Here is a 22,462-nt window from a genome sequence, read left to right as displayed (position 1 = left end):
CAGGGGTATATGTGCCCAGTATATGTAGCCAGAGGTATATGTCCCCAGCATATGTAGCCAGGGGTATATGTGCCCAGTATATGTAGCCAGAGGTATATGTCCCCAGTATATGTAGCCAGGGGTATATGTAGGCAGGGGTATATGTCCCCAGTATATGTACCCAGGGGTATATGTGCCCAGTATATGTAGCCAGGGGTATATGTGCCCAGTATATGTAGTCAGGGGTATATGTGAACAGTATATGTAGTCAGGGGTATATGTGCCTAGTATATGTAGCCAGGGGTATTTGTGCCCAGTATATGTAGCCAGGGGTATATGTGCCCAGTATATGTAGTCAGGGGTATATGTGCCCAGTATATGTAGCCAGGGGTATATGTGCCCAGTATATGTAGCCAGAGGACCTGTGCCCAGTATATGTAGCCAGGGGGTATATGTGCCCAGTATATGTAGCCAGGGGTAATGTGCCCAGTATATGTAGTCGGGTATATGTCCCCAGTATATGTAGTCAGGGTTATATGTGCCCAGTATATGTAGTCAGGGTTATATGTGCCCAGTATATGTAGCCAGAGGACCTGTGCCCAGTATATGTAGCCAGGGGGTATATGTGCCCAGTATATGTAGCCAGGGGGTATATGTGCCCAGTATATGTAGTCAGGGGGTATATGTGCCCAGTATATGTAGCCAGGGGTAATGTGCCCAGTATATGTAGTCAGGGGTATATGTGACCAGTATATGTAGTCAGGGGTATATGTGCCCAGTATATGTAGCCAGGGGTATTTGTGCCCAGTATATGTAGCCAGGGGTATATGTGCCCAGTATATGTAGTCAGGGGTATATGTGCCCAGTATATGTAGCCAGGGGTATATGTGCCCAGTATATGTAGCCAGAGGACCTGTGCCCAGTATATGTAGCCAGGGGGTATATGTGCCCAGTATATGTAGTCAGGGGGTATATGTGCCCAGTATATGTAGCCAGGGGTAATGTGCCCAGTATATGTAGTCGGGTATATGTGCCCAGTATATGTAGTCAGGGTTATATGTGCCCAGTATATGTAGCCAGAGGACCTGTGCCCAGTATATGTAGCCAGGGGGTATATGTGCCCAGTATATGTAGCCAGGGGGTATATGTGCCCAGTATATGTAGTCAGGGGGTATATGTGCCCAGTATATGTAGCCAGGGGGTATATGTGCCCAGTATATCTAGTCAGGGGGTATATGTGCCCAGTATATGTAGCCAGGGGGTATATGTGCCCATTATATATAGTCAGGGGGTATATGTGCCCAGTATATGTAGCCAGGGGTAATGTGCCCAGTATATGTAGTCGGGTATACGTCCCCAGTATATGTAGTCAGGGTTATATGTGCCCAGTATATGTAGCCAGGTGATTCCCCCCCCCCCCCCCAACAGGAGGACAGCAGCGCAGTGAAGGGAGAGCTGTGGCATCAGCAGTGGAGAAGGGGGGCAATATCCCCCCCCCTTCTCTCACCTTAGTGCTCTCCCTCCCTCGCTGCCCCCTCCTGAACTAGTGCTGACTGAGTGGCTGGCAGGCGGCAGCGGGCAAGACTTACCTTCTTTCTTGTCGCTGGCGCGGGATGATTTGCCGCTACTCTGGTCTGGTTCATACCAGAGCAGAAGAACTTCCGGCGCTTGGAGCGAGACGGAAGGTAAGTCCCGCCCGCTGCCAAACGCCACCACTCAGTCAGCACTAGTTCAGGAGGGGATAGCGAGCGAGGGTGGGAGAGCACTAAGGTGAGAGAAGGGGGGGATATTGCCCCCCTCCTCCACCACTGCCCACAGCTCTCCCTCCACTGCGCTGCTGTCCTCCTGCAACAGAGCGGGCGGCCGACTGGCCGTCCTTTTACGGACGCTGCTGAATTCCTTATGGAATTCACGGGCAGCTTATTTAGTATCAAAATTTACAGGCTGCCCATAAATTTACGGGCGGTTGGCAACACTGTTTGGTTCGCGCAACCTTTTGCGAACCGCAATAGACTTCAATGGGAATGCGAACTTTGAAAACTAGAAACACTTATGCTGGCCACAAAAGTTATGGAAAAGATGTTTCAAGGAGTCTAACACCTGGAGGGGGGCATGGTGTAGTGGGATAGATGCCAAAAGTCCCGGGAAAAATCTGGATTTGATGCAAAGCAGCGTTTTAAGGGCAGAAACCACATTGAATGCTAAATTGCAGGCCTAAAGTGCTTTAAAACATTTTGCATGTGTATACATCAATCAGGGAGTGTAGTTAGAGTACTGCTTCACACTGACACACCAAACTCACTGTGTAACGCACCGCAAACAGCTGTTTGCGTAGTGACGGCCATGCTGGACTAGTGCGCACCATGGCGAGAGTGCAGGCCGTGGCTCCCCATATGGTCCCCGGGCTGTGGTAGCTCAATGATAGAACAACAGTGACTGTCCAGCTGATCAAATTTGGTCTGTCCACAATGAAGCAACGACCTTATTATCTTCTCGTATGTAGGTAGGCATAGGTAGGTGCCCCAGTATAGGTAGGTAGGCATAGGTAGGTGTCCCAGTATAGGTAGATAGGCATAGGTAGGTGCCCCAGTAGTTAGCTAGGCATAGGTAGGAGTCCCAGTATAGGTAGGTAGGCATAGGTAGGTGCCCCAGTAGTTAGCTAGGCATAGGTAGGAGTCCCAGTATAGGTAGGTAGGCATAGGTAGGTGTCCCAGTATAGGTAGATAGGCTGAGGTAAGTGCCCCAGTAGTTAGCTTGGCATAGGTAGGAGTCCCAGTATAGGTAGGTAGGCATAGGTAGGTGCCCCAGTAGTTAGCTAGGCTTGGGTAGGAGTCCCAGTATAGGTAGGTAGGCATAGGTAGGTGCCCCAGTAGTTAACTAGGCATAGGTAGGAGTCCCAGTATAGGTAGGTAGGCATAGGTAGGTGCCCCAGTAGTTAGCTAGGCATAGGTAGGAGTCCCAGTATAGATAGGTAGGTGTTCCAGTAGTTAGCTAGGCATAGGTAAGAGTCCCAGTATAGGTAGGTAGGCATAGGTAGGAGTCCCAGTATAGGTAGATAGGCATAGGTAGGAGTCCCAGTATAGGTAGGTAGGCATAGGTAGGTGCCCCAGTAGTTAGCTAGGCATAGGTAGGAGTCCCAGTATAGGTAGGTAGGCATAGGTAGTAGTACCAGTATAGGTAGGTAGGCATAGGTAGGTGTCCCAGTATAGGTAGATAGGCATAGGTAGGTGCCCCAGTAGTTAGCTAGGCATAGGTAAGAGTTAAAGTATAGGTAGGTAGACATAGGACATAAAGTGTAGAGAAACCGAGAGCCCAATATAGTGTAGTATGTTAAGCATAAATGAAATAAAGGTTATCGTGAGAAAATTATACTCACAAACATAGGTTACCACAAAGGCAACCACTGTATAGGCAGGTGAGGAGATTAGACCTGTCCTCACTCAGGGATAAGAAGTTGCTCTCTGAAGATGCGAAAGGGGGTAGATCACCCCTCCACCAGGGGTGGACACGGTATAGCAGTAGGAGAACAGAGGCGCCAGCAGGATAAAAGCGGATAAAAACTTTAAAATTTGCTGGGAGGAAGTGGTGGACTTACCTCCATAAAGCAGACACGAAAGACTGTCTGAATAGTAGCAATCACATTTATTAAATAGTACCCCAAAAAAGTGCAACGCGTTTCGCAGGCCCAGCCCGCTTCATCAGGCAATAAACGTGGGGACAAAACAGAATTTCGGCATTAGCAGGTGTAGCGCCTCAGTGCTACAGCGCTACACCTGCTAATGCCGAAATTCTGTTTTGTCCCCACGTTTATTGCCTGATGAAGCGGGCTGGGCCTGCGAAACGCGTTGCACTTTTTTGGGGTACCATTTAATAAATGTGATTGCTACTATTCAGACAGTCTTTCGTGTCTGCTTTATGGAGATAAGTCCACCACTTCCTCCCAGCAAATTTTAAAGTTTTTATCCGCTTTTATCCTGCTGGCGCCTCTGTTCTCCTACTGCTAGACATAGGACGGTGTCCCAGTAGACACCGTCTAGAGTAGATAGGCATAGGTAGGTGCCCCAGTTGTTAGCTAGGCATAGGTAGGTATCCCAGTATAGGTAGATAGGCATAGGTAGGTGCCCCAGTAGTTAGCTAGGCATAGGTAGGAGTCCCAGTATAGGTAGGTAGGCATAGGTAGGTGTCCCAGTAGTTAGCTAGGCATAGGTAGGAGTCCCAGTATCGGTAGGTAGGCATAGGTAGGTGTCCCAGTAGTTAGCTAGGCAGAGGTAGGAGTCCCAGTATAGGTAGGTAGGCATAGGTCGGAGTCCCAGTATAGGTAGGTAGGCATAGGTAGGTGTCCCAGTATAGGTAGATAGGCATAGGTAGGAGTCCCAGTATAGGTAGGTAGGCATAGGTAGGTGTCCCAGTAGTTAGCTAGGCATAGGTAGGAGTCTCAGTATAGGTAGGTAGGCATAGGTCGGAGTCCCAGTAGAGGTAGGCAGGCATAGGTAGGTGTCCCAGTATAGGTAGATAGGCATAGGTAGGTGCCCCAGTAGTTAGCTCGGCATAGGTAGGAGTCCCAGTATAGATAGGTAGGCATAGGTAGGTGCCCTAGTATAGGTAGGTAGGTAGGCATAGGTAGGTGTCCCCGTATAGGTAAGTTGGTGCCCCAGTAGTTAGGTAGGCATAGGTAGGTGTCCCAGTATAGATAGTTAGGCAGGGCTTGCTGGCACAGTAATAGCAATTACCAAGGTCCAGCTGCAACAGATAGGGCTGTATAATGCAGTGTCAGGGGGCGACACAAAAAAAACACATTAGGAGAACATTAGCTCTCAAAAGAGCTGTTGAAGGGTGCTATTTTAGCAATAACAATCAGCCAGGAGCAAGCTAACAAGTCTACAAGAGCCTAACTAATCTTTCCCTATGAGAGTCTGCCAGCAGCTGTCCCTTCACTAATTACTGCAGGTACACGAGTGAGTGTAACAGCCAGCGCTGCCTGCCTTTTATAAGGGGAGGAGTGGCTCCAGGAGAGAGTGTAGCCTAATTGGCTACAATGTGCCTGTTGACTGTGATGTAGAGGGTCAAAGTTGACCCTAATGGCGCACTATGGGGGTGAACCGAACTTCCGCAAAAGTTCGCCTTCGCTGGCGAACCGTTCCGGTCATCTCTAGACATGAACTGCCACTTACATACCTGATGTTTGACTCTTTCAGGCAGAGACAGAAAAAAAGGAACACAGCCTAGTTATTTGGGTGCTTGGCACTGTACATACACATGTCTATCTCATCACGTCACATGTCCCCTCAGGTATCCTTTAAGAGATGCAGGGCAAAACTGAAATTATTAGTAATAGCCCTGTTATATATATTTGGTATGTTTTTTCTTTTTAGTTTATAGTTGGACTTAGAGTCTAATTAGATAATATCCACTAAAACCTGATTGTACATCTCCAACAAACATTTTGTATAATTAGAATCATTCCTTTACTTAGAAGAACGGTATTTACTAATTACATAATATTCACCTTAGTCCATATAGAACTGTGCCATCTGGGTGCAATCTGATCATGCGGTTTTTCACTGTGACTCCATGGAGGAATGATTTTTTATCATTTAGAAAATATGTATCTGGCAGCCAGAGCTGGTCAGCCACTCGATTATCCAGTGTGAGATTCAGGGGAAGGGCAGTATACGCCAAACGTTTATCTCGCCAACTCTGTTGGAAGTACATGGTGATGGTATAGTCCTAAATTGGAAATAAAAAGACATAAATGCATGCTTATTACAGTATTTAGAAAATTGCATTTTTTTAACTTAAGTTTTATAAAGGTCCATCTGAGCTGGAGAAAATTGGAGAACATTAATGATAAGATTTTTTTTTTAAATTGTTTTCTACTAGATGCACAACGTTTGCAGCATTTACCTTGCCTGGACATATAGTAATATAGGACCTGACTTATTAAGGTTCTTCAGGACTGGAAAAGTGTGGAATACTTAAAGTGCACCTAAACTGAGAGGGATATGGATGTTTCCTTTTAAAGTTGTCTGGCAGTCCTGCTGATTTCTTTGGCTGCAGTAGTGGCTGAACCACACACCTGAAACAAGCATGCAGCTAATCTAGTCTGACTTCAGTCAGAGCACTTGATCTGCATGCTTGTTCAGGGGCTGTGGCTAAAAGTATTAGAGACACAGGATCAGCAGGAGAGTCAGGCAATTGGTATTATTCAAAAGGAAAAAACCCATATCCTTCTCAGTTTAGGTTCACTTTTAAGGAAACATCTGAGAATATATAAAAAAAATCAGATTTACTTACCTGGGGCTTCCTCCAGTCCCTGGAAGCCTATGTGTCCCTTGCCGCTGTTCCGCTCCAAGACGGTCTCCTGGGGTCCCCCTCTAGCAGCCGCAGAATTCTCCCAGCCATGCTGCGCACTCATGCATGTGCAAGTGCCTTCGACCTGCCCGGGTCGGTAGCAGCTACAGAAGGGACCTGGGAGACCGGTTTGGAGCCGTAGCTGTGGCAATTGACACATAGGCTTTCAGGGGCTAGAGGAAGCCCCGTAAGTAAACCTGTTTTTTTATATTCTCAGATATTTTATTTAAGTGGCTCAACAAACTTGACCTACGGTACATTTTTTAAAACAGCGGGGCTGATAAATAAATAAAAATAAAAAAAAATCATACATACTAAGTAATTTAAATGTACATTTATCTCATGATTTATGCACACAAATGAATGCATTTGCAAAAAATGCACAAAAGTATCTGAACTGATATTACCAAATGATTTAGTTTGTTTCAGGTTTTTTTATTGAACATCAAATATACTGCTAAATAGATGGTAAGGCATAAATCAAGCTAAAGGGCAAATTGCCTCAATTAGATACAGGTACATGGTATTCAATACAGAAATAATTATGGGCAGCATGTTGGCGTAGTGGTTAGCACTCTCGCTTTGCAGCGCTGGGTCCCTGGTTCGAATCCCAGCACGGTCAACATCTGCAAGGAGTTTTATGTTCTCCCCGTGTCTGCATGGGTTTCCCCCAGACACTCTGTTTCCTCCCACATCTCAAAAACATACAGATAAGTTAATTGGCTTCCCCCTAAATTGGGGGAATAAATAAAAAGAGCGCAGCGTGACCAAGCGTCCGGTGAGACGCGAAACGGCCGTCGCAAGCCCCATCTGGTGCCCGGCGCCCCCCCACCTCCATCTCACCATCATCTGAGTATCCACCACATGGATGTGCCATACACAAGCCATCCAATTTGATGTCACTGCTAATAAACAGATTGGACGGAAGGTGCCCGGAATTCCGCTTCTTTGTTCTCCCAATCCACAGTATGCATGATCTTTCTTCACAATATCCGTTGTGCACACGTTCCAGCAGTAAGGATTCTGGAAGACGTCTGGTGAGAACTGTTTAACCCCTACCACACTCACACTGTCTCCTCACAAGCCAGCATAGGGAGTGCCACTTTGAACTTTCTCTGCCTAAACATATTCCCCCTAAATTGGCCCTAGTCTGCAATACATACACTACACGATACATACATACATAGACATATGACTATGGTAGAGACTAAATTGTGAGCCCCTCTGAGGGAAAGTTACTAACAAGACAATATACTCTGTACAGCACTGCATAATATGTCGGTGCTATATAAATACTTAAATAAATAAATAAATAATAAATAAATAAATAAATAAGCAATATAAATGACCAGGACAATCTGTCACATACTAAAACGCCAGATTATTAGAGATCACATAAAATAAACATAGGAAAAACTATAGGGATTTCAACCACATAAGATAACAGGAAACACAAATAAAAAGAAAACAAAAAACAGCCTATAGAATAAAATAGTTTATCCAGCATCCATTCATAGCATATTCATAGCATATAACGTAATCCAGCATTAGCTGCATGGTTCCCAGGTCTTCTGAAAATGATTAGGTCTATCATAGATAATAGCTATTACTTGTTCATAGATCATCAACCTATGGACTCTAGCAATAACAGGTTCCAGGGTCAAAGTGGGTTTCTGCCACTAGGAGGCCAAGTTCATTTTAGCCGTCATAGCAATAATTTGAAAGAGATGGTGTGCTGAAAATTTAGTGCCATATTTGTTATGACCAAGGAGTAGAGATGGCCCGAACGGTTCGCACGCGAACTTATTCGCGCAAACTTCCGTGGTTCGCGTTTGCGGTGAACCGCGAACTACCGTATATGCGAGTTCGACCCGCATCCTATACTACATCATTAGGGTCAACTTTGACCCTCTACATCACAGTCAGCAGACACAGGGTAGCTAATCAGGCTACACTCCCTCCTGGAGCCCCCCCTCCCTTATAAAACACAGGCAGCAACAGCCTTTTCACTCACTCGTGTGTCTGCAGTAATTAGAGAAGGGTGAGAACCTGCTGACATAGGGAAAGCTTAGTTAGGCTCTTGTGTTAGTCTTGTTAGCTTGCTCCTTGCTAATACTTATTGCTAAAAAGCACTCCTCATCCTCAACAGCTCTTTTGAGAGCTAATGTTATTCTTGTGATCTATTTGTGTGTGTGTGTGTGACCCACAGACACTTGTGTTGCATATACAGCCCTGTCAGTCAGTCGCACCTGCTGGACCTTATCCCCTTGGTAATTCCTACTGTGCCACTGCCGGGCCCAGCACATTCAGTGACTACCTGTGTGTGTGACAGCTGCACATTTGTAATACCAATCACTGCATACCTACCTGTTCAGTGCACCTACCTACGTGAGCGCACACAGTGTTATATACCACCAGTCACTGCACCTGTTCACGGTACCTGTGTGTGTGAGACAGCTGTACATTTGTAATACCAATCCCTGCATATCCTTCACTGCATCTGTGACTGCACATTGTAGTATAACTGGCAGTCAGTGCATACCTTTCACTTGAATGGATGGCAGACTTGCCCTCCATAACAGTTTGTCATTAAAGGATTTAAAGTTGATTCGTCTCATATACAGCAGGCCCCAGCAGGGCCTCGAAAGTCCTCCTGTATTGTTATTTTTCGTCACTACCTCCCTGAGTCGGGACTTGCATGCCATGCCTGCTGCCTTCCTTGGATGTGTGGTGGTAGCCGTTCCTGCTCCTTTGCCCACAGCGTGCCTGCTGTCTTCCTTGGATGTGTGGTGGTAGCCGTTTCTCAGGCTCCCACTCCAGACCAGAATCGAACCCTGATTCCCCGGCCATTACCCGTGGTCACCATGGTACTGAGAAAGTAATATGGAAACTTGTTTATCAGTCACACAGTTGAATGAATGGCAGACGTGCCCTCCATAACAGATTCTCCTTAAAGGCAAGTGGTGTCATCTCTGGCACACAGCATTGGGTCAAGGGTCCATCTGACCACAGATGCCTGGTCTGCAAAGCACGGTCAGGGCAGGTACATTACTTATACAGCACAATGGGTCCTTCCTTGGATGTGTGGTGGTAGCCATTTCTCAGGCTCCCACTCTGGACCGGAATCGAACCCTGATTCCCCGGCCATTACCCGTGGTCACCATGGTACTGAGAAAGTACCATCGAAAGTTTCACACAGTTGAATGAATGGCAGACTTGCCCTCCATAACAGATTCTCGTTAAAGGTACTGAACAGCCAGCAGAAAAAGTAATTTAAAAAAATAGATGTAAGCTTTAACAATGGTAGTGTGAAGAAACGCGGAAAAGCCGCCGCATGGACGCAGGATAAGGCGGCTGTTTCCGCGGCTGGCATAGCAGAACGTGGAGAAACTGCCGCGTCTGACGCGGCGGTTTGCGTGCACAGGCCTGCTACTGACGGTCTGACCAGGCGCGGGGAGGCCAGCGCATGTGCAGATAGCGGTGCGTCTCACCCCGCGTGCAGGCCAGCAGAGACATTGCAAAGCGTGACTGGTGTGGCTGGGACTGATAGTCCACCCAGGTTCAGAATGACACGCGCGCGCGCTGAGAGGCAGAGTTTATATGACAGCCAGAAGAAGGTCAGCTGACTAAGCTGGTCAGCTGACATCTCCACCACTTTTCATTGGTCCAGCACTTAAGGGTGGCGCTGGAGAGCGCTATAGTATATATACTGGGTGCTGGTCATTCTCTGGTTGTCTGTCGTTGCGATCACTACGTGGTAGCACTCAGGCCTTGTCTGTTTCTGTGTTCTAGCATAGTTTCCAAAGGTGTTGACATCAAGGAGTTCACACCTTAGCATTAGGAATATTGAATTGTATTATTTGTTATGACCTTCTGCCTGCCTGACTATTCCTCTGAACTCTGATCCTGTACCTTGCTATTTCTGATATCCTGTTGCCAATCTCTGCTCGTTCCTGGACTCTGTACCTGCCTCCTGATTCTGTACCTCGTTATTCTGATTCTCCGTTGCCTGACCCTGCCTGTTATTGGATTCCGTATCTGCCTTCTGATTCTGTACTTTATCTGTCTGTATGTTGACGACCTGGCTTGGCCGACCTCAAGAACTAGCCTTACTGTTAGAGGCAGTTCCCAGATCTGTTAGTGACACCCGCTCATTGGTGTCACTCACGCTCTGTCCTTCCCACATTCTGCTTAGCTCCTCCCCCGGGAGAGTCTAGGCTTACGGAAGGAGCATACTTCTGTGCAGTATTCCTTACTGCCTCTGTACCTACTCCTTAGGTACAGTCCACAGTGTTACTGTTACACCCAATCACTCACTTCTCTCTCAGGTGTCCAGAGGTTAGTAGATATATCTGATTATCGGTGATACTGCAGAGCATCAATAATCGGGTATATTCTGCATTCTCTCTGATACTGCAGATCACCGGGAATCAGACCCTCTCTGTGTTACACCGATCGTTACAGAACAACAGACCAAAATGCAAATGGACGCACACACTGACCGTCTGGGCGCACTTGCCACTTCGGTGGAAAACATCAACCAAGTGCTGGGTATCCACAAGACTATGATTGAAGCCTTGTCTGGTTCTTTACAAACCCTCCAGACAGCAGTGGATGAGGTGCGATCCTTGCCTAGCTCTGACATACGTTTGCCTGTACCTGAGAAATTTTCTGGTCACAGATCTGACTTCCGAAATTTTAGAAGTAGAGTTTTATCTTATTTTGAGTTGAGACCCCGATCTTCTGGAACTGTGGCCAAAAGATTCTCAGACGTGGGCGTACAGTTTGCCCACCGGAGACTTAGCCCTCACTTCAGTGGATGAATTTTTTAAGGCTATGGCGGTAATTTACGACGACCCAGACCTTGCTGCGACTTCTGAGCGGAAGCTCAAGCTTTTGCGTCAAGGCAAGGGTCCGGTCGAGGATTACGCAGCGGAATTTAGGAGGTGGTCAGTTTCAGCCAGGTGGGACACTTATGCCCTCTTAGATTGTTTCTTATCGGGACTGTCAGATGAGGTCTCAAATCTTATGTTGAGTCTGCCTGAACCTAAAACAGTCGATGAGGCCATTTCATCGGCCATTCGAGTCGACCGCAGGCTACGTTATCAGAGACAGACCCGGGGTAGTAGTCATGTAAAGATGGTGTCCTATGCTGCGCCCCCAGTAACTCCACCTCCTCACGTCTCGCCTCCACCCGAACCTATGCAAATTGGTCGGGCGAAACGATCCCAAATGGAGCAAAGACGTAGGATGTCTGAGCAGCTGTGTCTTTCCTGCGCAGAGGGGGGTCAAAGAGTACGTAATTTTCCCAATAAGTCGGGAAACGCTACCGCCTACGAGTTGTAGGGGGTAACACCCTAGGCGCGCGTCTCTTACCCCTAGAAGATAAACGGTTACTTCTTCCTTGTACTGTTACATGGGAAGATAAAAGCGAGGATTCTGAGGCCTTTGTTGATTCAGGCTCTGCAACAAATTTTATGGATTTCGAATTTGCAAAGAAATTAGGTATTCCGCTCACCCCGGTAAAACCACCCATTCAGGTTACGGCAGTAGATGATTCCCCCCTGCAAAGTAATCATCCGCTGTCTCAGACACCAGAGGTGGAAGTCACTATAGGGGTACTACACACCGAAAAATTACAGTTTTTTGTATTACACATGACCACCTCCAGAATCATCCTTGGCATGCCATGGTTGCACCTTCACTCCCCACAGATCGATTGGACCACTGGGCAGTTAACTAGCTGGTCAACCCATTGTTTCCAACAGTGTTTAGGGAAGGTGACATTGGGCCAGACCAGGATTCATGTGGAGGGGGTACCAGTACAATATTCCGAGTATTCAGATGTGTTCTGTCCCAAGGCTGCTGATATTTTACCTCCACATCGCCCGTTTGATTGCCCCATCGATCTCCGGTCTGGTTGTATGCCCCCAAGGGGTCATCTCTACAATTTGTCTGGGCCAGAGAAAGTGGCCATGCAGGAGTACATTTGTGAGAATTTAGCCAAAGGGTTTATTCGCCCCTCTCGGTCGCCCGCTGGCGCAGGGTTCTTTTTTGTTAAGAAAAAAGACGGAGGCCTGGGGCCATGCATAGATTACCAGGGCCTGAATAACATCACAGTGAAGAATCGCTACACTTTGCCCCTGATAGATGACCTGTTCACACAAGTTACCAACGCTAAGATCTTTTCGAAATTAGATTTACGGGGTGCATACAACCTGGTGCGGATTAGAAAGGGCGATGAATGGAAGACGGCCTTTAACACGCCCGACGGGCATTACGAGTACTTGGTGATGCCCTTCGGGCTGTGTAACGCCCCGGCCGTCTTCCAGGAATTAATCAATGAGGTATTCAGAGAGGTGTTGGGCAAATTTGTGTTAGTATACCTGGATGACATACTTATTTTTTCAAACAACCTCTCTGAGCACAGGTCACATGTCAAATTTGTATTGGACAAACTCAGACAAAACATGCTTTACGCTAAATTGGAGAAATGCATCTTCGAGGTGACATCTGTCACCTTTTTAGGGTACATAATTTCCACCTCGGGCCTGTCTATGGACCCTGCCAAGGTCTCTGCTGTGCTGGAATGGCCTCAACCTGTGGGGTTAAAATCTCTTCAGAGATTCTTAGGCTTTGCCAATTACTATAGAAGGTTCATAAAGGGGTACTCCACGGTCATTGCACCCCTCACCAGTCTCACTAAAAAAGGGGCAGATACTACCCACTGGTCTCCAGAAGCTCTGCAAGCATTCTCCACTTTAAAAGACTTGTTTTGCTCTGCACCCATCCTAAGACACGTTGACACTTCCTATCCCTTTATTGTTGAGGTGGACGCCTTGGAGGTCGGGGTAGGGGCTGTGCTGTCTCAGCGATCAGGGTTGCAAGGTAGATTACACCCATGTGCCTATTTTTCTCGTAGGTTCTCTCCGGCAGAGAGAGACTACGACATAGGCAACAGGGAGCTCCTGGCCATCAAGTTGGCCTTTGAAGAATGGCGTCATTGGTTGGAAGGAGCAGAACATATTATCACAATTTACACTGATCACAAAAATGTGGAATACATCGAGGAAGCTAAGAGATTAAGCCCCCGTCAGGCTCGATGGTCTTTGTTATTCTCGAGGTTCAGATTTATAATTACGTACACTCCAGGTAGCAAGAACATTAAGGCAGATGCCCTGTTCAGATGCTTTGAGCCAGAGACAGCACAGCCCTCTACCCCAGAGACCATTGTCCCACAAAGACTGGTTCTAGCAACAACTGAGACATGGAAAGACTGGACATAGATGTTAGGACCCTTTCAGCAGGACGTCCCGGAGGGGAAGCCTGAAGGGGTTATGTTTATACCACTGCCATTCCGTCTTCAGATCTTACAGATGTTTCATTCACACAGAAATGCGGGACACCCTGGGGCCTCCAGAACACAGGATCTTGTTGCCAGGTGCGCTTGGTGGCCTTCTCTGGCAACGGATTGCAAGGAGTATGTTAGAGAGTGTGCGGTGTGTGCAAAAAGTAAGCCCTCCCGGCTGGCACCTGTGGGAACGTTACAGCCCTTGCCCACCCCGAGTGAGCGATGGACCCACCTGTCCATGGATTTTGTGGATTTCCCAGGTCTGAGGGCATGTCGGTCATTTGGGTGGTAGTCGACCGCTTTAGTAAAATGGCCCATTTTGTTCCCTTAAAAGGACTCTCCTCGGCCCAGGAGTTGGCCGATTTGTTCATCATCCACGTTTTCCGATTGCATGGCATTCCGGAAAACATTTTGTCAGATCGGGGAGTCCAATTTGTTTCGAGATTTTAGAGGGCATTTTGTCACCAAATGGGCATGGAACTGTCATTTTCATCGGGCTACCACCCACAGACCAATGGTCAGACTGAGAGAGTCAACCAATCATTGGAACAATTCTTGAGGTGTTACGTTGCAGAAGCGCAAAATGATTGGGTCAAGTTTTTGCCCTTCGCCGAATTTGCGCACAATAATTTGAAAAGTTCTTCCACGGGATTCTGTCCCTTTCAGATAGTTACTGGGAAGCTGCCCAAATTTTCCCCATTGCCAATCGCTTCCACTCCGTTTCCAGCTCTGGAGGCCTGGCAAAAGTCATTTAAGGACGTGTGGTGGATCGTGAAAAATAATCTGGAGAAGGCGTTTCAAAGTCAGAAAGGTCAAGCTGACAAAAGACGTTCCTTAGAGTGGAAGTTTCAACCAGAAGACTTAGTCTGGGTGTCCACACGTCACTTGACCTTGAAACAGCCTTCAGCCAAGTTGGGGCCCAGGTTTGTGGGTCCATTTCCAGTAACTAGAAACATCAACAATGTTACTTATGCCATTGATCTTCCTGCCAGTATGCGTGGCGTAAGATCCTTTCATGTGTCTCTGCTTAAGCCAGCAGTCCATGTGGGTCCCACTCCTCCTCCTCCTGTGATGATAGATGACAAACCTGAGTACGAAGTAGAGAAGATTTTAGACTCACGCATAGTTCAGAACTCAGTACAATATCTGGTTCATTGGAAAGGGTATGGTATTGAAGAGAGATCATGGGTACCTGAATGTCGCATGCATGCTGACAAACTGAGAAGGGAATTCCACGCTTTACATCCTGAGAAGCCTGGAAGGAGTTGTCCGGAGTCCACTCCTCAGGAGGTGGGGGGTACTGTGAAGAAACGCGGAAAAGCCGCCGCATGGACGCAGGATGAGGCGGCTGTTTCCGCGGCTGGCATAGCGGAACGCGGAGAAACCGCTGCGTCTGACACGGCAGTTTGCGCGCACAGGCCTGCTACTGACGGTCTGACTAGGCGCGGGGAGGCCACCGCATGTGCAGATAGCGGTGCGTCTCACCCCGCGTGCAGGCCAGCAGAGACATTGCAAAGCGTGACTGGTGTGGCTGGGACTGATAGTAGTGGTGCTCAACAGAGCTAGAATATTTGAGTAGCTCGAATATTCGAGCTCTTTTTCAGCTATTCGAGCTCGGTATTCGAGCTCCGAATAGCTGGAGATATTCGAATGGGCTATTCGAGTAAACTCGAATAGCACATTCACTATTCGCGCTATTCGAGCTAACAGCGCTATTCGAGCTCGAATGCCGAGCTCGAATAGCGTCATAGCCCAGATTGATGTCCTCAGAGCCAATCAGAGGGCTCCCAGGCCCTCTGACGGCAGCCAATCACAGAGGGGGACCCTGGCCAGCCCCTACCCTATAAATAGCGGCCGCCATGTTAGGTTTTTCCGTCCTTGCCTGACTTTGTACAGAGAGAGATCTGCTCCTTTGTGCTTTGGCTTAGCAAGAGCTTTATTGTGGTCATTCACCTAGCGTTTTTGCTCACATACACCTCCTATATACACCTATATTGTTGTTAGTTAGATAGACATTGTATTTTAGTTAGTAGCTTGTGTGTTACTAGAGAGCCAGCTGCTGCAGGCAAGCTTACACAACTTTAGGCCTCAGGGCCTGCCTGTGTGGGCAGCTCAGCTGTTCTCTCCTGTCCTCTGTTAGTTTATTTCTCATCTATACCAGTATTTCTGCTGTCCTTTACTAGTACTGAGTTATTGTATTTTGTATTGTCGTTATATAACTGTACTAGGACACTCACTGTCACTGTTTGTTCATAGCTCCTGCGTGTGACCGTGTGTGTGTGCGTGCACTGTCTGTAGTGTACACACACTCTATTTCCTTCTGATTACTGATTATTGTAATTTCTAGTTGTACTTACTGTTACTACTTACTGTACTAGGGAGGGACACTCAGTCACTGTTCATAGGCTAGCTCCTGCGTGTGTGTGCGCGTGCACTGTTTGTAGTGTACACACACTCTATTTCCTTGTGATTACTACTGAATCTGATTATTGTAATTTCTAGTTGTACTTCCTGACTGTTACTACTTACTTACTGTACTAGGGTAGGGACACTCACTCAGTCACTGTTCATAGGCTAGCTCCTGCGCGTGTGTGCGTGCACTCACTGTCTGTAGTGTACGCACACTCTATTTCCTTGTGATTACTACTGATTATTGTAATTTCTAGTTGTACTTCCTGACTGTTACTACTTACTTACTGTACTAGGGACACTCACTCAGTCACTGTTCATAGGCTAGCTCCTGCGCGTGTGTGCGCGTGCGTGCACTCACTGTCTGTAGTGTACACACACTCTATTTCCTTGTGATTACTACTGATTATTGTAATTTCTAGTTGTACTTCCTGACTGTTACTACTTACTTACTGTACTAGAGACACTCACTCAGTCACTGTTCATAGGCTAGCTCCTGCGCGTGTGTGCGCGTGCGTGCACTCACTGTCTGTAGTGTACACACACTCTATTTCCTTGTGATTACTACTGATTATTGTAATTTCTAGTTGTACTTCCTGACTGTTACTACTTACTTACTGTACTAGGGACACTCACTCAGTCACTGTTCATAGGCTAGCTCCTGCGCGTGTGTGCGCGTGCGTGCACTCACTGTCTGTAGTGTACGCACACTCTATTTCCTTGTGATTACTACTGATTATTGTAATTTCTAGTTGTACTTCCTGACTGTTACTACTTACTTACTGTACTAGGGACACTCACTCAGTCACTGTTCATAGGCTAGCTCCTGCGCGTGTGTGCGCGTGCGTGCACTCACTGTCTATAGTGTACACACACTCTATTTACTTGTGATTACTACTGATTATTGTAATTTCTAGTTAGTGTACTAGGGGACACACTCACTGTTCACTGTTCACACTTACTGATTACCGATTATTGTATTTTGTATTTGTACTGTACTAATCAGTTAGCGATCTAATCACTTAGTGATTAGTGTCACCTCACCCACCAACTCACTCCATTAAAGTACCCCACTTTTCACCCGCCCTTTTAAAAAACTTTTGTGTTTACGCCCAAAACATCTAAGATGTCTGGAAGTGGCAGCCAGCGCGGTTTGGGCAAGGGGAAGGGCAGCAAGGGAATCAGGAGGAGAGGGAGCAGCATTGTGGCAAGCCGCGGCCGCGCCACCATGCACAGTTCCGCAGCAGCAGCAGCAGCGTCAGTGGCTAACATTCCTCCTATAGCCACTGGCCGTGGACGCCTTGGGCGCCGCCCAGCAGGAACATCTGCAACTCACGCTGCAGAGACACAGCAGCAGCAGCATGTAGCACCTGCTCCGATTTTCCTCCAGCCGGGTCGGAAACGTCCCATTGAGGAAAAGGTTGCAGACACTGTGGTGCAACTTATGACGGAGGATGAGCAGCCCGCCATCAGCTCTGCATCCGAGGCCTCCACCCTCACCACCACCACCACCACCCCTGTTCGCAGCAGCCGCCCAGCAGGGCCTGGGGAGGAGGCCAGTTCACCGTCACTCGCCGACCTGTCATTCAGCAGTCTTTTGACCCCAGGCATCATGAGTAAATTGTCTGCTGTTGTTGGCGATCTTGAGGAGGAGCTGCTGATGGGCACTTTGGGGAGGAGGGATTGGACAGCAAGACTGTGGCGACAGTCAAGCAGCCCATCCATGCATCAGGAGAGGAGTTTTGGGGGTCATCATCCCAGCAGGACATGTTTCAGGAGGGGGAGGATGATGATGACACGGTGACAGACAAAGACTGGGTGCCACCAGCTCCAGGGGATGTCGTCATCAGCAGCTCTGAGGAGGAGGAGGATGCGCTTGTGGGCCTTGCAAGGAGGCGCATCATTGCAAGCATTGGCAGCAGTAGGCAGGTCCCACAGCCTGCTGGTGTCTCAGGCTCAGCAGCAGCAGCAGCAGCATCTGCCAGTACCACCACCAGCTGCACCCAAGCCCCTGCCCCAACCACCACAGGGAGACAGGCAGCAGCGGCTCCAGGCCGTAGGGGGTTGTTTTTGTCACCAATCTGGCGATTTTTCACCATGCCCACAGTGTACAGCAAGTACGCCACTTGCAACCACTGTCAGCGGAAGTTGAGCAGAGGTGCAGACCCCTTAAAGTTCAGCACCAGCTCGCTCATCAACCACCTTGCTGCGAAACATTTCCACCAGCATGAGGAGTTCCAGAGGCTGAAGGCGTCTGGTGCTGGCAGTGGCACCACACCCATCACTGCACAGCCTTCAGCAGCAGCAGCAACAGCAGCCACCCGCCCTCCTGCTCCTCCAGCAGCACCAGCAGGAGTGCGGAAACGCACTGCTCCTCCCCCCTCTGCCACTCCTGCCGCCGACACTGAGGCCTGTTCTGGCAGCCAGTCCTCAGTGGCCTCCTCTGCTGTGTCTGCTGATTCCCGTGCAAGCAAAAGGCCACGCCAGAGCCTTTTGAGCGAGTCCTTCCAGGGGGTGGTTAGGGCTCTGCCTCCCAGCAGCCGTCGCATGCGGCAGCTGAACGGCTTGCTGGCACGGGCCATGTGCTCCCAACTCCTGCCATACACGCTCGTGCAGGAGGGGAGCGACATGCGTGCGCTGCTTGCTTGTGCAGCCCCAGACTGGCAGCTCCCCAGCAGACACTTCTTCGCCCGCAAGGCCATTCCTGCACTGCACCGCTTTGTGATGGCCAATGTGGAGCGAGGGCTGGAGCACGCGGTTGGTGAAAGGGTCCACGTCACCATGGACTCCTGGAGCAGCCGCTTCGGGACAGGCCGCTACCTGTCCTTCACTGTCCACTGGGTCAGCTTGGTGGAAGGGGGTGAGGATGGGAGAGCAGCAGCGGGCACAGCAGCAGCAGCAACACAGTGGGTGGTGCCACCCCGCAGGGTCAGGGGAACTGCAGCAGGTTCCTCCGATCCTCTGCCATCCTCCGGCACACCTGGCCAAACCCCCCGCCTCAGCAGCAGCGTGAAGGCCCTCCACTGCCAAGCGCTGCTGCACTTGGTCAGCCTTGGGAAGACCAAACTGACGGCAACCCATGTGTTGGCCAAACTCCAGGAGCAGGAGAGGATTTGGCTGACCCCCAGAGGCCTCAGAGTCGGAGAGGTGGTGGCCGACAATGGGGCCAATCTGGTTGCCGCAATAGACAGGGGAAACCTGCCCCACATCCCCTGTCTTGCCCACGTGCTGAAGCTGGTGGTGCAGAAGTTCTTGCGCACCTACCAGGGGATGGGCGAACTGCTGGAAATGGCAAGGAACGTTGTGCGTCACTTCCGGCGCTCGGCTGCAGCCTGTGCGAGCCTGGAAGACGTGCAAAAGGAGCTGGAGCTGCCACGCCATCGGCTGATCCTTGACGTTCCGACTCGCTGGAACTCCACCCTGGCGATGTTGGAGCGTCTGGTTGAACAGAAGCACGCTGTCAACCAGTACCTTGCCCTGGCCACTGTGTCCGCCGCTCAGAGAAGGGACAGGACCAGCAACATCCCGTCCATCGTCCCCGATGATGACTGGAGGCACATGCAGCAGGTGTGCTTAGTGCTGGCTCCCTTTCTGCAGGCCACTAACATGGTGAGCAGGGACCATGCTATGGTCTGCGAGTGGGTGCCCCTGGTTTGTCTGCTGAACAGGGCCCTCGATGCTTTGCTGGAACAGGGAGCGGCAGCCTTGGACCAGCAGGAGCGTCATGCAGCTGCACAGTCCACCTCTGAGGGGGAGGAGGAGGAGGACTTGGTGGAGGTCCCTGACCTTGCTGCTGATGAGGGGGATCAGCACAGCGCAGCTGAGTTGGTGCGGGGGTGGAGAGAGGATGAGGCTGAGGAGGCAGAGGAGGAGGATGAGGACAGCACTGCCGTCGATGTGCCAGCACACGTGGCCCGCCTCTTCCCAATGGCAGCGCACATGCTGACGTGCCTGCGCAAGGACCCCAGGGTGATCCAGATGAAGCAGAGGGAGGACATCTGGATCAGCATGATGTTGGACCCACGCCTCAAGGGGAAGTTGAGCCAGTTCCTGCCGCCTGCAGGAGGAGACCCAGCGCAACAAATAAGGAGCTTGCAGCAGGCCCTTGTTGAGCTTTTGGAGGAAGCCTTCCCCCAGCCTTCCACCCCCACTGTCCAGCCAGCACAGAGGCAGCAGCAACGAGCTCTACAGGACTGTAGAGGCTCCGGCAGCAGTGACTAGAGAGGAGGTGCATGCAGAAGCATCCTCCTCCGGTCACAGCCAGCGCCTGACCCGAATGGTGGCTGAATACATGGGGTCCTACAGCGGGCTTGACAGCGATGCCCCTGTTGATCCCATGGAGTATTGGGTCAAGCGCCTGGAGATCTGGAGCAAGCTGGCGCAGTACGCCCTGGAAGTGCTGTCCTGTCCCCCTTCCAGCGTGCTGTACGAGCGCTGCTTCAGTGCAGCTGGTGGCGTGGTCACCGAGAAACGCTCACGTCTGTCTCACAAGTCTGTGGACAGACTGATGTTTCTCAAGATGAACCAGGCGTAGGTGGAAGGCGAGTTCCTGGCCCCTGTTGTCGGCGAGAGGGGGACATGAACTGGCTACCGGAAGAACCATCGTTAATGTGCCTTACCACCCTTTACCACCTCCTGGCTCCTGCTCACTAAGCCAGCCTGGTTCACTTTGACTATTACGTCGCCTGCAGCCACACATTTTACACCTACAGTGGGCTGCTGTGTACTGCCCTTCTGCTGTCTGTCTGTGTTTCCCACTGCCAGGGTACACAGATTTACCTTCTGCTGCCACTCTGCCACCAGCTATTACGTCAAACAATAGCTATATCTGTCTGTGTAATTTTCTGTAAAAAACAAAACAAATAAACCATAAAAAAAAAAGGTTTAATTTTTCTGAGGTGCCCGGGTTGAAAACTGTGTTGTCCCAGTTGTGTATTGGACACGATGTGGGCTGCACGACCGCTGTCTGGGACCTCCTGCTGTGTTTATTTACAGCCCTGGTATCACCGCTAGGTACCAGAGCTATTATGTCACGCTGCCTGCCTGGCCTGCTGCCACACTCACACTACTCCTCCATTCCTCCTGCTGCTGCTGCTCTCTGTCTGTGTTTCCCACTGCCAGGGTACACAGAATTTCCTTCTGCTGCCACTCTGCCACCAGCTATTACGTCAAACAATAGTTGCTCACATTACTCCTCCATTCCTCCTGCTGCTGCTGCTGTCTGTCTGTGTTTCCCACTGCCAGGGTACACAGATTTACCTTCTGCTGCCATTCTGCCACCAGCTATTACGTCAAACAATAGCTATATCTGTCTGTGTAATTTGTTGTAAAAACAAAACAAATAAACCATAAAAAAAAGAAAAAGGTTTAATTTTTCTGAGGTGCCCGGGTTGAAAACTGTGTTGTCCCAGTTGTGTATTGGACACGATGTGGGCTGCACGACCGCTGTCTGGGACCTCTTGCTGTGTTTATTTACAGCCCTGGTATCACCGCTAGGTACCAGGGCTATTATGGCACGCTGCCTGCCTCATTGACTGCCTGCTGCCACACACTCATCCTCCTACTCCTGCTGCTGAATTTACCTCCTGCTGTCTGTGTGTTTCCACTGCCAGGGAGCACATACAATGGCGCTTCCAACATGCGTGCGCCACCAGCTATTTGTTACGCTCAAAAATAGCTGCATTTCTTTAAAAAAAACAAAAAATTATATATACTTTTTATTAATGCTGTGTGATATTATTTTTAGAGGTGTCCGGGTTGAACTGTGTTGTCCCAGTTGTGTATTGGACATGATGTGGGCTTCACGACCACTGTCTGGAACCTCATGCTGTGTATTTACGGCCTGGTACCACCGCTAGGTACCACAGCCTATTATGTCTCGTCTCGCTGCCTGCCTCATTGACTGCCTGCTGCCACACAATCATCCTCCTCCTCCTGCTGCTGAATTTACCTCCTGCTGTCTGTGTGTTTCCACTGCCAGGGAGCACATACAATGGCGCTTCCAACATGCGTGCGCCACCAGGTATTTATTACGCTCAAAAATAGCTGCATTTCTTTAAAAAAAAATATAAAAGAGAAATAAGTGAAGAAGAACAAGACGATATAGAAAAAAAAGGAGAAGAAGAAGAAGAAGAAGAAGGAGGAGGAGAAGAAGAAGGAGAAGAAGAAGAAGGAGAAGAACTTCTTCTCAAGAAGATGAAGAAGAAGAAGATGAAGAAGATGAAGAACATGAAGAAGAAGAAGATGAAGAAGATGAAGAAGATGAAGAAGAAGAAGAAGAAGAAGATGAAGAAGATGAAGAAGATGAAGAAGAAGAAGATGAAGAAGATGAAGAAGAAGAAGATGATGAAGAAGAAGAAGATGAAGAAGATG

At 49.0% G+C, this 22,462-nt stretch overlaps 1 protein-coding gene across 4 annotated transcripts in view; it reads right to left on the bottom strand.

The window, feature by feature from the left end:
- The window catches only part of LOC137527529 (gamma-aminobutyric acid receptor subunit beta-4), a 608,888-nt gene that overhangs the window by 285,815 nt on the left and 300,611 nt on the right, over window positions 1-22,462 (bottom strand). For all 4 annotated transcript variants that reach the window (XM_068248067.1, XM_068248065.1, XM_068248069.1 and 1 more), the window contains exon 4: window positions 5,486-5,706. In XM_068248067.1, the coding sequence (XP_068104168.1) occupies window positions 5,486-5,706 (221 nt within the window). The remainder of the gene's footprint in view (window positions 1-5,485; window positions 5,707-22,462) is intronic.

The sequence above is a fragment of the Hyperolius riggenbachi genome, chromosome 8 (genome assembly GCF_040937935.1).
Source record: "Hyperolius riggenbachi isolate aHypRig1 chromosome 8, aHypRig1.pri, whole genome shotgun sequence".
Lineage (NCBI taxonomy): Eukaryota > Metazoa > Chordata > Amphibia > Anura > Hyperoliidae > Hyperolius > Hyperolius riggenbachi.
This window is presented reverse-complemented; position numbering and strand designations above follow the sequence as displayed.